The sequence below is a fragment of the Anticarsia gemmatalis genome, chromosome 26, assembly GCF_050436995.1.
Source record: "Anticarsia gemmatalis isolate Benzon Research Colony breed Stoneville strain chromosome 26, ilAntGemm2 primary, whole genome shotgun sequence".
Lineage (NCBI taxonomy): Eukaryota > Metazoa > Arthropoda > Insecta > Lepidoptera > Erebidae > Anticarsia > Anticarsia gemmatalis.
In genome coordinates, this window is record NC_134770.1 from 956122 (window position 1) to 974244 (window position 18123).

Genomic DNA, 18123 nt, shown 5'->3' on the forward strand with positions numbered 1-18123 from the left:
AATCGAACCCGAGACCTTATGATCAGCAGTCGGATATACTAACGACCACGCCAAAGAGGCAGTCAGCCGACATGACATTAGAAAGTTAGTATTATTTAAATTTTATGATTCAAATCTTTGCAATAAGGACTGATATAAGTTTGCGTTTACCTCAAATATTATATGGTCCATCAAAAAACTATAAAATCAAAACGGCGGGAAACACTTTGCCTCCATTTTGTCCCACAGATAAATTATCAATAACGTTTAGGTATTGCTAAATATTTAGAATAATTTTATCTCGTAATAGCAATTGTGTTTTTAACCCATTGGGTTTCAGATTTAATCCCTAAACCAAACATTAGGAGTTGAAATTGCATACATACGGGAAAAATATATTTTTGTAAGTGGACAACTTTTTTGGAAATTACAACTCTCTGTGAAGTTTGTTTCCAAAATAAAAGTGATATTATAAAATCGTTTTTTTTTGTTATTATGTTTTGAGAGATCATTCTCAAAAACTACTAAACATACATGTTATCAACCCAAATTCAAATAATCTTAGCTATTTGAACATTGCAGTTGAAATTAAAATTCCATTCATCCGTTTCCATGGCATAAAACTTGTTTATAACTAATTTTTTTCGTTGGCTCCGGTCATGTTACTTTTTTAAAAAAAAAAAGACTGAGTTGTTCTCTCCTGGACATCGGTGATTTCAGCTAAATTGGTACAGTAGTTTGGCTGCAAACGCAACAATTTGCGGAGGACATTTCGATTGATAAAAAATGCTATTTGTATTGAAAAGTTTTAAGTTAGAAAGTTTAAATGAATCAGGAGTAATGGTGCTAAATATTAATAAAATAATTTTCAAAATAAGTTTAGCAATTTCGGAGATCAGCATCCACAAACAAACCAAAGTGAAGATCTTTATAATATTAGTAAAGAAGAATTATAATTGTAAAATACTGATACTTTGTAGGCGTACTACTGATTATATTTTATCCGAACTGGTAATTGAACCCAGGACCTAGCGATAAATAGTCGTGTTTATGACTGTAAAGGCAATGAAACAGTTACTAAAGCCTACATTTACGAGTATTCGGCCGTTTTTTATACTCTTACAAACATACAAACATATCTATAAAAGTGAATCACCGAAATGTATGTACGTGCATCACCTTTAAACAACTTAACTTAATCGGATAGTTCTTTTTAATGTGTTAGTAACTGTCGGGACAAGGTTTGTATAAGAGCGATGGGATCAAAATAATAAAAACTAGCGGACTGGCCCGACTTCGTCCGGGTATATAGTATGATATTATCCCGTTGATTCCACTTTCGTGGGAGGTGACTTTGCCTAATATATGTTTGCTAGTGAACAACAACCGGGACCGAGTTATTCCGTGCCCTCTGAAGCACGGAAGCATCAGCTTAAACATAGCTGAAGCGACGGGCGAGGTTTGCTTAATCCACTAATTATTTACTGACCAGTGAGAGAAACAAGTTATGAGCGTCTTGGAACGAATATTGTATGAAGAGAGAATCGAACCCACGACACGTTGTCTACCGCAAGTCTATCATTATTCATCGGTAATAAGTAAGCCTTTAAGTTCAACAAACTCAATAGTTAGTTAGACATTCTTAAGTTATTAGATACCTTTTACACTAGACTTGTATAAATAAAGCATTTATAGAATTAACGGAAAAGGTAATGAATAGGAAAAGGAAAGCTCAGACTGACGGAGAGGGAAAAAAATGAAATAGCAAGAAAGAAAGTAAGGAGACCGGAAAAATAATTGACTAATATTTTCAAATTCAAAATACTATATTTGTAGCAGTTGTGATCGTAGAATCTAATGTAGTATTTACATAGGACTTATAAAGCCTCCAAACGAAAAAAATAACACTTTCACACACGGTCATCTGATTCCAAACTAAGCAGAGTGCACTATGGTAACCAAATAACTGATAAACATACTTATATACTTCTAAATACTTATATAGATAAATTAACATCCAGTCTCAGATCAAATACTCGTGCTCATCACACAAATATTTGTCCTGGGTGGGATACGAACCCGCCACACGCGGCGCTACGGTTTTTGCGGCGAGGAGACCCCGTTAACCACTGCGCCAAACGTGCAGTTAAATTAAGTAAATGAAATTAGGCACAGGCGTTTGCAATGAATATAGTTCGTCTTGCGATTTCCAGCTGGAAGCCTGAATGGTAGGTGTCCGTGTGTTATTTAGTAATATTGTCCTAGCCGGTATCCGGCTACAGCGGTCAGTTTAATTGAAACTGGCCAATGATACAGTACTTGGTTTATAGTGTCGATGTGTGCACAATACATAGGTACACACTCTATTCCCTTACTCTCATAACCCGGTGGGACGGATAACCGACACGACCAGTGAGAGGTCAGGCGCAGGACCGACGGCTTTACGTGCTCTTCGAGGCACGGAGTTCTACAACCTCAACAGAAAATCTCAGAGAAGACTTTTTGACCCGACCCAGGATTCGAACCCGAGCCCTTTCTTGCGGCAGAAGCACACACTACCGACCACGCCACAGAGGCAGTTATTTAATAGGTTTTTTATCGTTGCGTTTACGTTGCGTACCAATAATCCATTGTAAAATGTTCTTTAAATGAATTCTAGTAGCAGTTAGAGCACACGGGTCAGTGTGTGGTCATTGCAACCAGTAGAACCTGTTGGTGGGTGACACCAAACTTGCATCCTCACGATTACATTGGCCGAGGGTGGAATCCTTAGTGTTCCTTGTTAACTTCCTAAATAAGTATATTCTATCATGTCCTACTTATAGAGGTATAATAAATGCGAAAGTTCATGTATTTTTGTTACTTTTTTACAAAAAACTACAGAACAGATTTCAATGAAATTTGACACACAGATAGTTTGTTACCTAGTTTATCACATATGATACTTTTACCCCGGGAAAGCATTACGGAAGCTAGTAAGTAGGTAATATGATAAAAACGAAAGTATCCGTGTGACATTTTGACAGCTAAACTGCTAAACTGATATGAAGTTTCACAGCGGCATATATGGAAAGTTCAAAAGTAAGCTAGTAATGTAGTTAACTGCACGTTTGGTGCAATGGTTAAAGTGGTCACCTCGCCACAAAAGCCGCAGCGCGGCGTGTGACGGGTTCGAATCCCACCCGAGACAAGTCTTTGTGTGATGAGCATGACTACTTGTTCTGAGCCTGTTTGACAAATTATCTACATAAGTATGTATTTAGAAGTATATAAGTATGTTTATCAGTTATTTGGTTACCATAGCACAAGCTCTGCTAGTTTGGAATCAAATGACCGTGTGTGAGTTGTCCAATGATATTTATTTATTTTATTAGTAAGTTACGGATGGATAGATGTTTTCTTGATCATGAAAAGGACTGAACGGCTTTCGTTAGAGAATATCATAAAATTTTAATCATTTTTTTTTCTTCATGGACCTAATAGCTGATAATAATGACATTAAGTTAGTTCATTGAAAATTTAAATTAAATCTATCTTTTAATGAACATATTGCTGATTCCCTTCTAGCTCTATTTTAATGTAAAAGAATAACCCTTTTATTCATAAACACACTATAAATCTATTTTAGTAAAAAAACTACTATAATATGTTTTCCCTTTTTCATTTCGCTAAGGAGTAAAAGAAACAAAACTCTTTATCAGCCTTGCATAACTTAATATATTTTTATGAATATGGCGTTAAGAATCTAAGACGCATGTACATATAATATTATTACATTTATAAGTATTATTACGCATTATCGTATAAGCATATCATCAGTCATTTGCGTCGTTTATAGACGGTGTTCTTTACAATAAGTGTGGAACGATTGTTGGTAACACACGATAATGTGAGAACTTTGAACATCAATAACCTCAGACACTTGGACCGTACGGACACCATGATTTAAGAAAACTGTAGGATAAATAAGATTGACACTACTGTCGCTTGTTCTAACGGTAAAAAAATATTATGTAGGATAAGGAAATTAACGCGAACCTTACTTTAGAATGCCTGACGTTTTGGCGCAGGCTACGCTGGCCGTGATGAAACCTTGCATGCCTGAATTCTTTAAAGAAATTCTTGAAGGGATGCAAAGTTACCGACCTTGTTTGTCCAATGTGGTGGATTTAGGCCTTACACTTTCTTTATATCGGTATGAGAGTCCTGTTAAGGGTTATTTTTTTATTTCGTATAATTTTACAGTGGGATTGCGTAGGGCTTTATCAACGCTTTCATTGTAGAATAGTTAAATCAAATTTGTTTAATCTTGGTAGTGTTATAGATTGACAAAAGGTTATTCTACTACAATTTAATTTATGTAGATGTTAGATATAGTTATTCTACACTGCCAAATAATTGTAAAACAGGCTATAGATTTAAAAAGAAAAGATTAGTTAACTATAATAATATCAAAAATGCTTTCAAGATTAATACAACACAGCAGAAACAAAGTAAACATACACAGTAAGAGAGCGATGATCCATCACCAAAACATTTAACCTTAAATACATTTTAAGCCAATACAACTTTTTCTGAACATCGCGGAAGTGTTGCCACAATAAAAATCCGACTACCTGAATTAAATAGCGTCATAAAATTATAAACACGAATATACCTACCAATTACGACCGAAAAAACTTTTACGAATGTTTTAAATACCCAAAATGAATGCAATTAAAGGTTTTTTAGAGAATATTTCGGTATAATCTTGTATTATAGGTTTTTGTGTTCTGTGAACAATGAAACTATATCCGTATGTAAACAATAATTGTTATTAAGAGCAATACAGATGGGTAAAACCTTCGCAACTCAAGATCAGCACGTTCTTGCATAACCTTCGGTAGCTGTTTACTTATCCTTTCATTCAGTTACTTTATATGAATAAATGTGTTTGCTATTGTTATAATAGTAATAAAATTAATGTATTTTAAGCATGAAAGTGACTAAAACTAAATTATGTGTAAAACTTAGAAAACGAAGGTTTTGTAAAGAACAATTGTTTTTACTGCCTCAGCAGTGGACAAGGGTCTCCTTTCGTGAGTAATGAGCGAGCAGTAAAGTCCTGAGCTTACCTCTTCAAGAACTATTTTAAGGGACTTTTAGGTATGCAGGGTCCCTTCATTCATACTATTCAGATACCATTTTAAATATCAATAGCCTACCTGTCTATCTATTACAACAACTTATCAAACTTGACGAAATTATTCATGGAAAGATAGTCAAAGAAATGAGAAAGAAAATGGTTGATTTTGGATTCCGATTAAAAATTTGAATTGTTTAATCGAAATCCAAAATCAACCATTTGACGGCGAAATAGGGAATGAAACTTTGTAGTCGGTCATTCAAAGGTTTATTTGTCCCATAATATTCTACAATATGGTGTCTCTACCCATCAGTTGCGCACAGCGAGGTCGCAGGCGTAATTTTGCGAGTTAGTGTGTCAATTTAAATGTAATAATATCGTGTGAGTCCGCTTCTATTATGTTCTTACGTACATCGTGCATCAAATTGGATGAACATTACTTATTTACTGGATTTGAGATCGTGTTACAACTAGTTATAATAACTACTAAGGTTGTAGTAAATTAGTTCTATTTATATACAATTGGGATTTCAAATATTTAGATTTTTTCAAACGATTTCAGTATCATATTTGCGCGTTTACAGAAGGTAAATACAAAATAAGTAAAGAATCATCAGACATTTTTTTAACCCGTGGCAGTTCCACTGCTAGGGTCTCCTCCCGAGGGAGGGAGTAGGCCTTGAGTCTACTACGCTGGCCCAGTGCGAGAAGGACATTGTTTTGCCTAATTTTGGAGTCCTACTTTATTTTTTGAAATCTTTATTTATATATCTTGATAATTCAGACATCGTTCAACTTAAAGAAAACTTTCTGGATTATACATCCAAAGTCAATTTTATTTATACCTATCTAAGTATGAGTAAACTATATAAAAACTGCTTTATAGTTTTATTTTTATCGCAAATAAACAGATCCAAATAAAGGAAACTTGCACAATAATGAAGTAAATTCCTCACGTTTTAAAATAATTCAGTGCGAAATAAAGGCATTCTTATGTTTCAGTCTTAGTGAAAGGTAATAAATATATCGTTTTAATGTTTGTGGGGCAAAGACATATGAAAGTGCCAATTATTTTATGGTGCGTACAAAAATGTAATGTTTTAAAGACATGGTATTTTTAAAGTTTTATATTTAAATGTAGTCACGTAGAAAGTATTATTCTGTTAAGTATGTTAGGCTTGTTTTATATAATTAATAAGGTAGTTGACTGGGTTAACGAAAAATTTATTAAACTTGTATTCGTAAAAGGATCATCCAGAATGCTCATACTATGTAATTTTTCGTTTATTTGTATGTTAAATTCGTTGATTATTGTACAGTTACAATTGCTACACACTAAAATATTTAACTTTTATAATATTACTACAGTAAAACAAACGATTCTTTTACTTATTCTCGTGAAAAATATATTATCTGTGTATTTAAAAAAATAAATATTGTAGTATTGCAATCGTTTGAAACGGTTCATCGTTAAATAACCAAAACTACCGTAATTTAAAAAAATATTACTTTAATACATTTACAATAGGAAATCGTGTTATCACTGAGTTGTAAGTTTATATTAATATTCTTCTAAATTCTACTTTATTGCAAGGAAATCGTGACATAACTATGATATGCAAGGAATTCCAATATATACTGTGAGTATGTAAATCTCTTCTTATTCCTTATGCGTTGCATTTCCTAAATTACTTTACCATCTGACCTTTAGACCCTATGGTCAAAACAATTCACATAACATCACGCTATTGCAGAAAGGAGCAAGTTATCTTGATGTATTACCATGTTACATGACTATATTATCATACTAGCTGCTGTTTCTGTCTGAAACTTCGCGTGATAAGTATCTATGTGTTAAAACTTATAGGTTATAAACTATCTGCAAATACTATCAGAGTCTATTCAGTAGTTTATGCGTGATTGAGTAACATACATCCAAAAAACTAAATATCCATATTTAAACATCTACCCATCCAACTGTCCAACGGTCCAACGGTCCAACCATCCAACTGTCCAACCGTCCTTCTGTCCAACCGACCAACCGTCAAACCGTCCAACCATCCAGCCATCCAGCCATCCAGCCATCCAGCCATCCAGCCATCCAGCCATCCAGCCATCCAGCCATCCAGCCATCCAGCCATCCAGCCATTCAGCCATCCAGCCATCCAGCCATCTAGCCATCCAGCCATCCAGCCATCCAACCGTCTAACATTTAATCTTTCAACCATCCAACAAAAACAATCATTGAAACTTTTGCCTTTATAATATTAGTAAGATTTCCGGTAACAAGGAAGTAAAATTATTTCCTTACATCTTTATTCCAACAATTGGTATAATTTTCCAATTCATCCCAATTTTCCTCTGCAATTACCCGACTGCGGGGATACACGGAGGTCATGTGTCTTACTGTCATTGCTAAGTTGGAAAATTATACTTTCTCATAAATTGTGTATAACTGGTGGTGCGAGAATGTGCTATTTTATTCTATAAGCCGTTGTAGGGTTGACGAATGATATTTTTGTAATTTTGCAATGCAGGGGATAGGATGAAGTTTTAGGCATGAATACTTAGTAATAATAGACAACAATATAAGAGTAAAGTGTGTATAAATGTGTACAACGCCAAATAAATTGTAAGCCGTATGAAGTAAGTGACAGTTGGATTTGATACAGTTACATTTATCAGGATAAAAAATAAGTTTAGTAAAATATTTTTACAATTATAATGTGCTTATTTTCAAATTTGACTAGTAGGTAACTAAATAAATTATAAACTGATGTATTTCATACATACCTCTATAATATGATATGAAAAAAAGGGTCTATCCCACTAGTCCCGTTGAGTTGTCCCGTGACGGGACAAATGGCACTATTTTGTCCCAGTTGTCCCGTGGCGGGACAAGTGACACTGTTTTGGTGCCAGTTGTCCCGTTGCAGAAAAATCACGGGACTAATGGGACAGACGGAAGGGTCAAAGCAACTGGTTCCATTGAGTTGTTGTGTGACAACAGGTACTTGGTACTTTGGTAAGATAGCAGACGTTACACAAACTAGTACATTTTACCAAGGGTAGATATCTCAAATGGAATATGCACTATACTTGTGTAGATAAATTATAAAACTCAGGGTATTTAAACCTATAACTTAGTAATAATACTCAAAGTGTACACAGGGATAGTTACCGGATTGTGTCCCATTACATCTTTATTATACTAAAACTGTCTAAAAGGGTCTCTGCGAGTTTGCTTACTATACAAGCCTAAATGGTAAAAAAAAAACTTCTTGTGAATTTAAAGTTTACATAGATAAGCGTACAATTCATCATCTGCTACCTAACTAAAGTACCAAGTACCTGTTGTCACACAACAACTCAATGGAACCAGTTGCTTTGACCCTTCCGTCTGTCCCATTAGTCCCGTGATTTTTCTGCAACGGGACAACTGGCACCAAAACAGTGTCACTTGTCCCGCCACGGGACAACTGGGACAAAATAGTGCCAGTTGTCCCGTCACGGGACAACTCAACGGGACTAGTGGGATAGACCCGAAAAAAAGGTATTGATGCTTTTAACATTATAGTATGAAATATAAGTTTTCGTCTTTGTTCGCGTAAGGAGATTTTCCGTAGTAAACTGTTCTGAATGTTTATCCAAAAAAAAAATTTCATCAATATCGGTTCAGCCATTTTACGTTAGAAGTCACAAACATACATCAAGCCTTACAAACTTTTACATCTATAATATTTGTAGGAAACAGGTATCAGCCCTACAACAAATTTGCAACGCCTAATAGTGCGACAACATGCAATTTATAAACAACTTTAATTCACCACTAAATCATTGTAAAATCACCTCTATTATCATAACAACAAGAGTTATGAGGAACGCATATTACATTGCAGAAGATTTTATGACAACCAACTTCAAAACTACAGAAAACCAAACGAAAAACACCTTTAAATTTAAAGCAATAAGAACTATCTATATCGCAAATATTATTGGCAAAAGATTGCAAGACAAACAAACTTATTTGGAATCTAGTCATTCAAAAATCGTCTCTATTGCTTTGAAAATAAGGGTGTGAAAAACTGCAAATAAAATGAAGATGAGCCGGAATTTGTCTAGTATTCTCCAAGTGAAATAGTTACGGAGTTTTGTTTCGGAACTGTTTTTGCACTTTACTCGTACTGTTGAAATGAAAAGTGGTTTGTGTTAGACACGAATATACTCTTAAAATGAAAGGGAAGTTATTATTAGAGAATTTACTGTGCAGGTGAACTTTTGTAAGACTTTTAAACTGTTCTGATACTAGTTGGGCTTGTGACTTTGTAGGAGTAAGTAGGTGTGCTACCTATCCTCTAAACCGGGAATTGAACCAGCTACCAAGCAGCACTGTGCTGGATACATGTGTTTGATTGTTGGATGATAATAAATAGGGAACGCGAAATAATTTATATTATTATAATGCTATGTATTAATCCAGGTTATAATATAATCTGTCTGTGTACCAAATTTTATCAATAACCGTTGATTTTTACGTAAAGAGTAACTCTTCTGTTTATAATTGACTGACTGATGGACAACGCACAGCGGAAACTACTGAGCGTAGTAAATTAAAATTTGATATGAAGATTCCTTAAAAAGTATAGAGGAGCACTAAGAAAGGATTTTTGGAAATTCCCGCATGAAGGGCGTAAACGGGGAAAAAGCTTTTTTCAAAGATTAGCATTAAAAATGTGTTGTTGAAGCGAGAAAAAGAAAGTCCACTCGGACGAATCCGCGGGCGGCCGCTAGTTTTGATATAAAATACTTTTCATCTACTAAACAGATGGTTGAAGGTTCCTAATCCAATTTTCAACTCAAAGGATCATAATGTACGCTGATGTAACTTATATTAGAATACTAGTATGTTAATATTAGGAAAATTAACTTGGGAGGTCCAATGCAACAAGAAACGTAAAGTTTAATCCAATTACAAGTCTATTTTACTACCTTAATTTGCCTGCGAAGCCTTAGATTGCTTCGTGAATGTATACCAGAGTCTTCACATTCAATACAAATGGTCCACACATATATTTAGTCAAACAACTTTTAAATCAAATTCTTTACGAATTGAAGTACTTTTTCTCATGTCAAATTATTTGAACCTTTTATGGAAATCTATTTGGGTTCGTAGCACACTAAACGACTCGAAAAGGATAGCCATGATCATTATACGGGGTGGTGGGTTCGATTACCAAGTCGGACAAAGTGCAATAGTTTTGAAATTTATATTAGATTAACTTCAACAGTTCACTGCCTATATGGCGCAGTCGTTAGTAGAAACGACTGCTAATTGAGGTCTCTGGTTTGATTCCCAGATCAGACAAAGTGCAATGATTTTTTTTTCTAATTTATATTAGATTATTTTCCATTGTAGCCCGGAGTTTGGTAATGTGCCCAATATATGGCAATAAGCTCGCCCCCTATCACATGGGACTAACATTGTTAGTAGCTAAATGCAGACGTACTGTTACCCCTGCCTACACCTTCACATATAATAGCCGGGATGTTACGTAGTGAAGAGTAAACGGCTCAAGTTGATACGATTTTCGACTCAATACGTCTGCTGTGACCATTAAATCAAGTATACTATCTAATAGCGAAGGGAGAGGACACCCAGTGACATTTGAATGCATAGCAAAAAATCCTCCTTATAAGGACTTGTCGGTTGCACGCCATCTACCGGCCGGATTAAGAAAATTGCATCGAATTACTATTTTTGGTGATCGTTATTGATGGCCTAAGCTTTTTTGGATGAATTTATTAGTTTATAATGTTAGTAAAAACTGTAATTTCGTTTAAGTGGAATATAATTAGGTTAATGCAGTATTGCACATTTTATTTTATGAGGCAATCTGAGATGATTTTGTATCTCGTTAGTTATACTTTATTGCGAGTAATTTAAGCTTATAAGGAATAATGAGTTCAATTCCTTAGGTACTAATTTATATAAATTAAAGCAACTCACGACACGACTAAACGTCTGAACCGATTTCAAAGAAATGTAATAGAGTAATAGTAAGAAAGAATATTGGCTACAAGTTTTCAAAAGCGGGTAAAAAACAGTTTTTGGAATCCGAGTCACTTTGCTAGCATTGATGTTTAATTTAGCTTCTGCTGGGCAAGGATCAGCTCCGGAGGAGGGAAAGGGGGGGGGTTTGGATTGGGCCTTGAGACTACCACCAGCAATCAGCATTTTTCGGGCTGATAGAAGGTCAGGTTTTTCCTAAAACTAATTTTCTGAAATGCTATATACAAACAAAATAATAATAATTATTTACTAGTTTATAAGCGAAACAACCTGTATATAAATTACGGTAGCTGCATTTTAAACTACTAAACATGAAGTCTTACTAAATAATATTATCACTCTAAATGACTTTAATACATATAATAACATGTTATTTAACAATATATAGTAATAAATCACAATTACAACTTACGTGAGCTTTATTTAATTGATACTGTTTTATATTCGGTAATAGTATCTTAATATGCATTCAGGTTTTTATTTACAATTGAATAATACAAGCTTTTGACAAGGATTTTCTTGAGAAATTACACTACAAAAACGATTTTTTTTTTTTAATAATTTTAACTTAGACTTTTAATTAGGCTTTTGGAATTTAAGCATACAATAATATCCCGTTCTTTTGACTCAAAAGAGTAAAGAGAGAACTATATATAGAATTGAATAATAACATTATATTATGTGGAATAAAGTATCGTCCGTTATACTAAGAAACATCGCACTACTAATTAGGAACACAAAACACTTTGTCAAACCGGGAATTGAACCCAGGACCTCAAAATCTAACCGAAGATCCTCTATACACTACCAATTATGATTAGAGACATTTAACCCAATATATAATTATCATTTTAGAATCTGTCCGTCTGTCTGTCACATACATACATAATAATTATGTCTAACTTTCACTCAGTACAAAAACCCACTGTAATCAAGATCCAATTATTAAAGCAATAAATTGTCTCTGGTCTTATTTTTTTACCGGACACGATTTTAACACTTCGATCGTATCGATTACCAATGTATCGATTGAAGAGAAATCGATTAAATAATCGATTCGTGATATGAGTTAGATATAGTTTGAAAGTCTAGACTTTTTATAGCACTAGTTTTTACCTGAAATGTGTTATAGCAACCTAAAAAATTATGATCATGAGGTGTCAGGTTCGATTTTCGGGCTAGGTAAAGTGCTATTGGGCGTCTCTTCTTTCTGGTATAACAGGCATATCTGGGCAAGGGTCTCCTCCTAAACGAGGGAGGGGTAAGGCCTTGAGTCCACCACGCTGGCCAAGTGCGGGTTGGGGCATACATACATATGTAAAAAAATGATTCATCAGGGAATAGAATTTTAAACACCCGACATAGTAGTAGCAGCACTGCGTTTACTTAATCACTTTAGTTACTATAATCGCTGCTTATCCTTCAAAGGGCTTAGCGTAATATAACACCAGTATTATATTGTTCTTAACCACTGGTATTAAATCCACACTTCACAACTAAACAATGGTTATTCGTGAGAAAATTGTAGTTTTTTTCATTCATTTATAACCTTCTAAGATATTGTGACGATAATCACTTTATTATTTGTATGTGTGTTTGTATGTTTGTAAAAACTGACGATTGTGCGCTCCATGATTGATTGTGATGAAAGGTTTTGTTTAAATAAAATTGATAGTTGTCTATGGGAATAGATTGGGAGGACTGTCAATTTGAATGACGTTTCTATGCATAATGCAATGTTACTACATGTTTGGCTTCTTAATGTAATTAAAATATTGACATAATGATATAAAAATAGGCTCTTTTTATAATTCGAAATAATTAAAAGGTGCCTTTGTTAAAGACGATGTTGTTTCTAGACTAACAAAACTGATTTTTTATTGGCCCATCAATCAGATACCTAAAAGAAACAATTGATCACGTTTTTTTTATTTTTCTTATGTACTTACAAAAGATGAGTCGGTAAATAGCTTTTACTAAGGTGTAAAAATAGTATTTTTGTATAAAAGAATTATATAAAACATGTCGTTATGCTTTTTCTGATCAATAGCTGGCTTAATTAAAAAGCATTTAATTTGGAAAGTTTTAATTTCGTCTGAATTTCACAAGCTGTGACGTCACATAATATTATTCCAACTTATTGTTTCTCAGTCACTGTTCAGTTAAAGTTGAAAATAATACATGTATGTATGTAAATATAAAATGTAGAATATATTTTTCAAATAAAATATATAAATTAGTTGTCATTTTTAATAATGCACCTGTGTATTGTGCACACAAGGTATTTCGTTAATTCAAATACAGTACAGTAGCTTGTGCCAAGTCTCTACCTTCCGATAACGGTTAATTATCGGCATAAATAAATATGTATTTTTAATATAGTAATTAAATAATTTGTAAAACTCACCCTTCTTACTGTTGGAATCATTTTGTTTCTTTTATTTTAAAGGTACCTGTAAATAAAATAGACTTATTAGTATATTGTATACATAATTACCTCTTGCTTTTAAATTACATAAACTTATTCATTTGGGAGGACAAATAGTTTGGCTTTAGTCACATGTCAACTCGGAGACCTCAGATATATCGACCCTAAAATATTAATTTAATTTAAATTGGCTCAGCAGTTTAGCAAGAAAGACAGACAGACGCATTTACATCATCGCAATTTGTTGATATTTTTAGTATTAAGTAACATTTTATTCAATTTGTTATAATTTAATTGCTTTAGTATATTCCAAGTTTATAACAAAAAATACGATTAAAGTTCATTGAAGATTTATAGTTATATTTTTATTATTATATATTAATTGAATATATATAAATTGATTTTAATCTAAGTTTGATTGAAATGTAACGAAAATATTTCAAAATATTGCCACTGTCAATTATGTAAATTAATAATTGAACTGCCTTAGTTATAGATATAGATTGATTGTAGATTGTTTATTAATATTTAGCCTTAAGGTAGACTATTTGTGTGGTCTGATACTGAATACTTAAGTTTGATTCCCATCATCAGGCATTGCAATTTTTTTCTTTTTTTTAAGACTCAACTCCCGCTTCAAGAATTGCTCTTGTGTCGCGGGGTCTACAAACATACAAACAACGGACACAAAGTGCAACCAACAAGTGAGTTTATTCATTTATTTATTTACTGTGTGAATTGTCCAATGATATTTATATTTATTTACTGAATTGGGTATTAGTGATTGCCTGGTATTAAGCAACAGGCTCGCTCTCTATTACATGGGACTAACATTGTTATCTCCAAATTGCGTCTTGAGAAATTAAGCATCAATTGAAAAAGATTTTCAAGACTTCTGAAGGACATTAATTTCACAACATTATTCGTTTTCTTCACATACGTTCAAACCTTTGACCTCAAAAAGCGCAACTTTGTAATATTTTCACACATATTTCGGATTCATATCTTGTTATTACTTAAAACGATGTATTGAAGGTATGTAAAGCAATTATTTGTAAGGCAATTGCTCCATGGGTCAAGATTTGCATCTCATGCGGGTGTTCACACAATGCTACGATTATACAGCGTGTTGTAATTGGTACCGTTTAGTTTTTAACAGGTGCTTTTGATTTATTGTTCTTTGGTTTCTGAATACTCCGATGGGAATAAAGCGTGATTTTGTTATGTATGTGTATTTGATTATGGGTTTCGTTTTGATGTTGTTTTGGGTAAAGATATTGCAATTTTTATACATTTTTTAAAGGTTGTAAATATGAATACCTAATATTACACTGGGCAATGGTTTAATGTCTAGATATTTAATCCGTGTTGGGTCTACTTTTTCATACCTATAGATTATTGGGGAAAGTCGTCATTGTTTTCTTGGAAAAAGCAATCATTTGTATAGAATAAAGATCGTGATATTACTATTAAAATATGAAAGAGAATAAATAGAAATTAGTAGTCATATATACAAAAATCTTAGCCTGTTATTTGTACGTTCGTAAGTTATCGATATACCAGCATTCACAGACGTTTATTTTAAAGAAAACAGTTTACAAGTAACAGTGTTTTACCATATACTAAATTCTATAACAAAAAAGCTATTACAAGTGACATCGTAATATTCCCATCTATTACGTGACCTTGACACGAGGTAAATGCTTCAAAAACATTAATTTTTTTACATGTTGAAACGCACTCGTTTTACAAAACGATTCACTTATTGTTACACGTAATATTTAATAGATGTATGGAAAATTGTGTGAAGAATGTTATATTTTTTTGTATGCTAAATGGTTTTTGCGAAATACGGAATTTTAGTACGTTTTCTGTTTTATTTTGCTTTGCCGTTGTTCGAAACGCGACGCGACGTTACTTAGATTAAATACTACTACTGCAAAGAGAGCCTTTGACATTAAAATTAACTTGTAAATTAGTTTTTGCGAATTATGCTGGGGCGCTGACAAATAAACGCAAAAGTGATAGGATGTAGCCTTTTCGCATGTTGGAAAATGTGAGTTATTAGTGTAAACGGTGGTGTGTACAGGCTCTATTTCTTTTGGGCACTAAGGTGGCACCCAGTCACGTTTTCATTAGAGTATTGTAGGTATCGACTTGTTAGTATCACTAAAGACCCTTAAAAGTAGTTTGGAGACTTTGTATCATTTCGAGAACTGTTCAAAATAGGTCTCATAGTAATGGGAGCATTTTCAAAGAACTTTGACAGTCGTTAACAATAGTGAAAAGCTTGAAAGTCTGACAACCAGTCTTACTGACGGGTATCGTGTTATAACCCAGGTAACTAGGCTGTGGAGGTCAGATAGGCAGTCGCTCCGTGTAAAATACTGGTTTTGACCTGCATCCGGTGAGATTGGAAGCCGAATCCAATATAGTTGGAAGAAGGGCTAGGCTGACTGGTACTGGAGGCAAAAAAGTTTGATAAATGCCCCAAAACGCAGGCGATTGTTTGAATCTAATATTATGATGAAAAATATGTTTTTATATGAAATCCATTGCAACACTCTGAGCAAAACATTTTAATAGTTAGATCATTGTTCGTCTCTGTATATTAAGGAGGTACAATGCCGAATTGTTCGCCACCAAATGCCACAGCAAGTGATAAAAATTTATCGTTCGCCGCCATTACTAGACGCCATCTTTGATTTAGTGATGTGAAATATCGATATTATTATATTATGTACCTATCTAAAATAACGTATTTCTGCCTGTTAAGCTGTTGAAGGTTTTTCATATTCTTATAATTATTTTCTTCTTAGATTATTTAATTAGAAAGAGATTTGTTATATGATTAGACAGTCTTAGAATTTCATGTTAAAATAAGGTTTCATCAGGTTTTCGTGTGATGTTGGAAACTTCTTACGTCTATTTTACTAATAAAAGTAATTGCTATCAACTAATATAAAGAAAGAGAAGTAACAAAGTAACTTAGCCAATGGTTTTAATAATTTTGGTACAAATTTCACAATTCAATGAAATCAATAAATTAAAGTAGTAAGAAGCATACGCTACCGTCACGAAAACATTCAGTTCTTGCCAATCTAATTCCTTAAATTAGTCTTGAAAAAAGTAGAGAATTAATATAGAATTATTCTTTTTAATTATACCATCGTATATTGTACTTCTATATAATCTTTATATATATAATTCTTCTGTAAGTGTGTATGTCACTGAACTTCTCTTAAACGACTGGACCGATTTTGATGAAATTTTTTGTGTGTGTTCAAGGGGATCTGAGAATGGTTTAGATTCACAATTTTGCCCGCTGGACAATGTTTTTTTGACGTGTAGTCAGGACAGCGTCTGCCGGGTCCGCTAGTATCGATATATATTATTATGTACCCAACACTATACAAAACCTCACCGTTATTTTCCAAGGTTTCGTTTATATATAGACGAGCTGTTCTAATGATGTATCTCAATGATTGTGTCTAATTGATTCAACACATCCAGTGCATGCTGCATTTAATAACAATAGTTCAACAATGGTAAATACTGTAAGTGAGTATCTATTAATTTATAACTATTTCTGTGGTCTGTCTGGGGTTCGATTCTCGGGTTGGACGAAGTGCTATTGTACTTTTGTTATTTGTTTACTTTACCACTTCAAAAAAAATCGAATGAATTTTTGATTTGGTGCACAGATCCTGATGTAGTATACTTATTACCTCAGAACTTTATGGAGCCTCTTAAGAAGGTTTTCAGAGCAGAGATGATAAAGATCTGAATACGAATATTTTATAAATCTGTCCATATCATTGACATATCGCACGCCTAATAAGAGACTGGCCTAACTCAAAAAACTAGATTTGCAGAAAACCTTTAAAAATGCTTTCGAAATCATAGTTATAATTGTGAAAACGCATGAGAGTGAAAGAGACTGATATAGTGGTAACTCGGTCTAGGAACGAGATATCGAAAAAAGATCCGAAAAAGATAAATGGTGTTGAAACGAGTTTCTTAGTTTGCCTAACTCATTTTGGACCTAAACCGTAATCGGTTAGTTTATTATTGAGCGTGCGATATAAAGTATGAAAATCGTACTTATAACTAAGATTGAAATGAAAATCATAACGAATACTGTTGAACCCATTTAGATGAAATTTTCAGAATGGTTAGAAAAGCGAAAATAAAACAGGCTACATTAAAAATTTACTTATGTCTTTCTAAAAAAACTAGTTTTAGTTTCTCAGTTCGTCTTTTACACATCTTACTAACTAACCTAGCTCAACACAGCGTTTCACGACCCAATTTAAGTTGAACCCATTAGCCTCGAGCGAATAATTCAATTAAAATACCGAAGCATATAGTATATTATATATTGTAGAGAATCACTTGTTCGTATAAATGAAACGATGTTCTTTGTTAATTAATGGCTTATTGCTATACCACTAGATATTAGATTATACGGGGAAAATAGAACAGTTTTTAGCGAGTATAAAGAAAGGGTCCTCGCAAAGG

General features: G+C 33.4%; 1 protein-coding gene across 1 annotated transcript in view; it reads right to left on the minus strand.

Moving 5' to 3' along the window:
- Positions 1-18123, minus strand: part of LOC142984334 (uncharacterized) — a 49406-nt gene that overhangs the window by 21693 nt on the left and 9590 nt on the right. Inside the window, exon 2 of the mRNA XM_076131869.1 lies at positions 13582-13627. Within this exon, the coding sequence (XP_075987984.1) occupies positions 13582-13602 (21 nt within the window). The 5' untranslated portion in view covers positions 13603-13627. The remainder of the gene's footprint in view (positions 1-13581; positions 13628-18123) is intronic.